At 29.6% G+C, this 6,558-nt stretch overlaps 1 protein-coding gene across 1 annotated transcript in view; it reads right to left on the minus strand.

Annotated features, from left to right (window-relative positions):
• Nucleotides 1-332: 332 nt before the first annotated feature.
• LOC106473027 (diuretic hormone receptor-like) overlaps nucleotides 333-6,558 on the minus strand; it is a 34,915-nt gene continuing 28,689 nt past the window's right edge. The window contains exons 7-9 of the mRNA XM_022402593.1: nucleotides 5,940-6,072; nucleotides 5,232-5,273; nucleotides 333-1,138 (exon numbers count right to left, since the gene is read on the minus strand). Of these exons, the coding sequence (XP_022258301.1) occupies nucleotides 884-1,138; nucleotides 5,232-5,273; nucleotides 5,940-6,072 (430 nt within the window). The 3' untranslated portion in view covers nucleotides 333-883. The remainder of the gene's footprint in view (nucleotides 1,139-5,231; nucleotides 5,274-5,939; nucleotides 6,073-6,558) is intronic.

Below are 6,558 nucleotides of genomic sequence, written 5' to 3' on the forward strand. Positions count from 1 at the left end.
TTTTGGACCAGTTGTTTGGAAAGTTTATACGCAAACACACAACTATAGTGGCTGTTTTCCTGTGTCGCTAACTGATAATTATAGTTGAATTTATGGCAAATAAGAGTAAAGTTTGTTAGATTAAGGCTTGAAGACTTTCCTCAATATATCTTGATAAGTTACATTAATTACTAAATATAAATTGGTTTATATTACGAAAATTCACAGTTCAAGTGATGCTGTGCAAGTGTTGATAAAAAATATGTTTGTCACGTGTAAAATATAATGGTAATCCAGACCTTTCTTCCTGTTGGAGAGGGTCAGAACAGAGTCAATACTGCGTGAATAATACAGATGAAAATAATATTACCAAATGAAACTTGAACTACAGAAAATACATAACTAAATCACACATTGTTTATAGCCCCCCAGTGGCACAACGGTATGTCTGCGGACTTACAACGCTAGAAACCGGGTTTCAATACCCGTGGAGGGCAGAGCACAGATAGCCCTTGTCTAGCTTTGTGCATAATTGAAAAAAACAACAACATTGTTTATATATGTCCATTGTTAGTTGGTTGTGACAGTAACTGGACATCGTAGCAATGACGAAGAAAAGGGCAGAATTGTCGTTTGATATATATAAATATACTTAGCTATATGCTTTTTGTTTTCTTTAAAACTCTGCTTTTCAGTTGAATTAGAAGGGTTTCCGGACAGATTTTTAGTTTTGTTGATCTAAATCTTTCCAATCACTATTCTGGGCTACTACTAATGTGTATAATTTTATATCGAACAATGATGTTTAATTTGGTCCGTGGTGTAAATACTGAAATTAGACGAATAAAAATGTTTCGTGAATATGATCAGCACATGTTCAAGTATTTATATCACCGTCCAATATTTAAACAAAGTCTCTTTCTTCAATAGTTATCTGGGCTGAACGTTTACTGCTTTTTGGCCTTTCCGTGAAGTTGTAGCCACCACTAACAACTGACGTGGTAGTGGCGTAGCTGCAGTTTTCTTTCACGTCAGTGGCGAAGGTTTTCATGCTTTCACCAAAGCGATTATTTCTTGAACTGACGGTGCCACTCCTTCTCTCTTTAACACTACGCAACGTTCGCCAGCGGTTCAAGTGATAGTGAAGGGTGTTCCGTACCTACAGAAGCAAATATATATATATACACATATACATACTTAGATATACCAGAAAATAATGAAATTAATTTTTGTCAGTACCTCTTTTTTTTTAAACTAAACATTCGTCAAGTTATAATCTTGACGTAAAATTATGACTTTGGTTACACTAATTACATTAAAACCAAACTTTTAGGGTACAAATTTTACCTGATTCGAGACAACAAGGAGTAATTTGGTCCTTCAAGTTATCACTACAGAAACAGTGGTAAAGTAAAAACCTAAACCCACCCTTTATTTTATAGGATATTGTCGATTTCACTCTTAAACTCTTGTAAAGTAGATGGCCTCCGTTACTACAACCATTAGCCATAAACACTTTTAACTGAAGCCTTGCCTGCCTTTTCTAAATCTTAAGTTTTTGTTTTCTCATTCTATTATCTTCAGAATATAGCAAAAAGAAATCAGAGGCTTTTATCTTATTGATTCTTCCAGATAATCTTGTAAACTTCAATAAGATCACCCGTTACCCTTCTCTTTTTTTTCAAGACAAAATATGTTACAAGATACTAATCTATCCCCATAAGATAACCCTTTATTTTCCGGAATCATTCTAGTAGCCCTCCACTGAACCCTTTCCAATAAATCAAATCGTTTGACTTTAAAGTTATTATAGTTAAAATGATACTTGTGTGCAATTTTGTATACGTCACAGTTATAGTAAAAATTACAACTTTTTAAATGAGACTGTCTACAGTCTCAAAATACAATAAAACATTTACCGAATAATCTATTATATAAAGATAAAACTTCAGTCTCATACATTCTACATGTTTCGACATATTATTTAGTCACCATTAGGAATGACTTTAATAAATATGTCTATAAATGCGAGTTATATTTCTATTAGCTTTGCTATTATCAACAGAACGTTCGTTACCTCGAGGGCTATGCCAAAATTATTCTATTCAATCAATAGAAGGAAAGGGCAGAGAGGAGAATAACAAATGAGAGTGACAACGTTATGTGAAATAAATTTAAGTTTAATTTCGATATCATTAAAACTAAAAATACTCCATTATCAAAACGAAAGAATTCTCTTGTACTTCTAGAATACAGAGTTTAATTATAACTATTCAAAGTGTAAACAAAAGATTCGAGTTTTATTGTAGTAAATAAAATGATTATTAAGACAACTGGTAAAGTGATAGTTTAGTTTAGTATCACAAGATAAGTTTACCAAATAAAATCATTATACTTAGACCTACATAAAAGTTAACAGTAAAAACTATGAGTAAAACATAAGTTTTGCTAATAACACCCATCGAACAATATTTAATTGAAATGCTACTTCTTCCTGGCGATGTATGAGTTCAAATTATTATTAATCACGTTGGGATGTTTCCTTAAACTTTCTAGACAAACTTGGATTATTCGCGGCCGTATTAGAGTTGAATTTAATTGCATGGAAGTAGCAACTCTCTAACTTACGAATAAATTATTTTAGTATTTTATTTGAGTAGTTGCTGCAACATTTTATTGACACTATAAATAGTAATTCAAAGTTTCTCATAAACAAATTTTGAAGATTCTTCAAGTACTGCTTATAACATAAATTTCGTTATATACTCGTATATTACCGATTTCAATAGTGTCTTTCCTTCATTTTCAACTACAATATATATAATCCCGAATCAATTCCCATAGCACTAGTACTATTTTATACGACAGTAAGGGGCCATTGTTTAACTGATACACTCAGGTTTGAATGTATTACGTTATATTGATATATAGCACACAGTTGTAACATGGATTATTAGGTTGGTCAAAGGTGTAAATTTCTAGATTAAAAACTGAGCTACTGTATTCTCTTTAATATTTCTAATTTGGTAAAAAGGTTTCTATGCCGGTACTCAATACCTTTTCTAAAATCACTTTACGCTGTTTACGGATGCGTAACGATTAAATTCATTTCTGACTGGTCACAAATAGTGTAGCATTGCTTCATCTAACTGCTATTCTTTTGTATATCAGAGAATATAGAATGTTCGCCAAAAATGGGCAAAAAATGTATTTTATTGGCAATTCCTTAATTAAGCAGGAATAATTTCATTCGAACATTGCCAGCTGTTCGTTTTACCAACCCAAATATTCTAAAAATTAAACAAAAGAAATACTCGTATGGTTAATGAATACTAGGCAAATGTACCTAACAAAAACGTAACTGGTTGACAAGTTAGTTTTATCAGAAAAAGAATATCACACCCAAACAATGGTACGTAAAATGAAGCTGGAAAATAAAGATTAAAAAGAAATTTGAACAAAACCTATAATATATTTTTATATAAGTACTAAGTACTAGAATAAGTACTAGAAGTAGAAGTGCAATAAGTACTAGAAGTATTTACTTCTAAGGATTTGTAAATTGAATTTATATATTACAGTAATGTCTTACTATTCACAATTTTTAATTCCAATAATTTTATCTATTTTCATCTAAGAATGTAATGGATTATCTATAGATTACAGTCGATTGGACAGACATTATTTTTCGAAATATATCTTGTAAAATTTCTCAGTGATATTTTTTTTATTAAAATCAGGCATAAAAATGATCTTTTGAGCAATAAAATTGTTGTTCAAACCTATACAGAAGGAAAGAGTAAAGAAGTGATTAAACAACATCAACAACAAGAAATATACGAACTAAAATAATTGCCTGATAAAACTTCGCTCCTTCCATATTTTATTTTCTTTTTTATTATTTAATATTTGTGTCTTGTTTGAAAATGTTTATTCTACAAAAACAGAAGGTTTTACAAAAGACGTAAATATTTGTAAACTAATTTTCGCCAATATTTTGCCGAAATCTTGATTAATACAGAATATAATTTCAAGTTATCTGGAATTAATGAAGATATTTAAGATTTACACAGAAAGAATAAATTTTACTTTACAAATGATATGATGAAAACGATGACGTAGATCGTACATAAAAATGGTTCAGTATTATTTATCACCTGAGATAAATTTATATGTAGTTCAATGATTAGTATTTTTAATATGTTTTGTTGCTTGCTAGCCAACGTATAACTTTAGACACAGCAGAATAACAACAATATAAAGCCAACAAAAAAGCATAAAAAAAGATCATGTCACAAATATTGAACTTAACACAATATTGGTATAGACTTCAAGACCGCATTATTTGCAAAATATGAAATAAACAGTAGAATAGCCTACGCATTTAAAATATGAAAGAAACGGTAGAGTAACCTACGTATTTAAAATATGAAAGAAACAGTAGAATAACCTACGTATTTAAAATATGAAAGAAACGGTAGAATAGTCTACGTATTTAATATATGAAAGAAACGGTAGAGTAACCTACGTATTTAAAATATGAAAGAAACAGTAAAATAACCTACAGGTTATTTTACTGTTTCTTTCATATTTTAAATACGTAGGTTACTCTATAATTTCTTTCATATTTTAAATACGTAGGCTATTCTACCGTTTCTTTCATATTTTAAATACGTAGGCTATTCTACCGTTTCTTTCATATTTTAAATATACGTATTTAAAATATGAAAGAAACAGTAGAATAGCCTACGTATTTAAAATATGAAAGAAACAGTAGAATAACCTACGTATTTAAAATATGAAAGAAACAGTAGAGTAGCCTATGTATTTAAAATATGTAAGAAACAGTAGAATAAACTACGTATTTTTTAACTTCTTTTCGTATGTACCAAGTTTAGTGACTTATAATTTGACTTTTTGATTATATTTATCTTCAAAAAATTAATATTTTGTTTATTGTTTAAACGTTGTTGTTGCATGTTTTCTGCGGATGTTTCTATTTCCGTACTGTTTACTGATTTGTATTTCAAGCTGATTTGTATTTCAACAGGTGGTATTAAGTAAACACATTCATTATTATTTTTTGCTTATCATACATATTGCTGGACTTTTATTTTGCCATATATAACAGTGTTTTCTATTCTAATGCATAACTCTAAAGTAATTTTAACTTGAACGAATAATAATTATACACAATCTCATTGACATTAAAACAAAAAGTTATTGATTAAAAATTTAAAAGTATTTCTTACCTCGGCATTCATAAAGCAGTATAAAAAAGCTACTGTAAATCCCTAAAACAAGAAAAGAAAATAAATCAGCAGAAAACTGAAATAAATGTTTTCTTTTCACGAAAGTTTTAAGCCTTAAAAACACAGATAAATTATATCTCTTGTTCTAAACAGGATTCCAGCAACTTTATTTGTAATTGTCCTGAGCACTTGTACTGTAAACTTCTTTACTTTGGTTTTGTTTAATAATTTTCGAAAAGGTTGTCGACTGCAAACTTTGCAAGTTTTTTTTTGCATTTATTTTATTTATATTACTCCGAACGTGTAATCCAAAGTAACATAACAAAACAATTTAGTATATATCATATATTATGTATATATATATATATACACGTTCATATTATATGTGTATATACTTAAAATGAAGATGATGGCCAATTTATCTAACACTTCTATTTTAGAAACGTTAAAGTGTTTATGAATCTGTATAAAATATTTTCATTGTGTTAATACTAAAAGCTCTGACAAAAATACTCTTACAAAAATAAAATCTAGATCAATGAAATTAAATATTTCGTTTAGTTATTATATTACAATACACTTTTCTCTATCGCAACCGGATGCGTTTGTTTTCGTTTCTAATTGTAATAGATTTCCACACAAAAGTCTTGTAAATGTTAGCTTAAAATATAAACAACGTAATGGTTCTTTGCCGTAGAAGGAAGATACCTGAGTCGAGAGTAAGGTTGCCTGAAGGTAGGTGAAGACCACTTGGGCTGTCTCTTGGGTTGGGATGACAATGACTAGCACATAGGTTATCCCAAGAAGAGGAATCAGGACGAGGAGAGCTTTGGCAGCTTTTCTGTGGAAAATTATAATAAAATAGAGACCACAATGAGCCCTAGTATTGAAAGCTACTATAGAAAGGCCTCGTCGGCACTGGATTAGCAATCATTATTATAAATTCTTCTTTTCTTTCACTCTTAAGTTCTTAGAAATACTTATTACTGCTGCTTTGATAGGCATATAGAAAATTGAACGTATAATTGTTGAGGAACCAAGCAACCATTCACTATTGGTTGTAATGTCTATTATATGTATTTATCTGTAAACGTTAGTTACTAATTATGAATTACGAAAAATATTTGTAGTTTTTAGAACACATAATACACATAATAAAGATTCACAGCTTTGTATATATACACCTGGAAAAAAGTTAAGCACCCCCGTGTTTTTTTCAAGTGATTCAGATTCGACGTTCTTGTGACTGATTATAAATTACCATTCAATCTAAACGTGTTTATCAAATGAAATTATGCATTATTGGGCACAAGAAAACAAGATTATC

Source organism: Limulus polyphemus, unplaced genomic scaffold (genome assembly GCF_000517525.1).
Source record: "Limulus polyphemus unplaced genomic scaffold, Limulus_polyphemus-2.1.2 Scaffold126, whole genome shotgun sequence".
Classification (NCBI taxonomy): domain Eukaryota; kingdom Metazoa; phylum Arthropoda; class Merostomata; order Xiphosura; family Limulidae; genus Limulus; species Limulus polyphemus.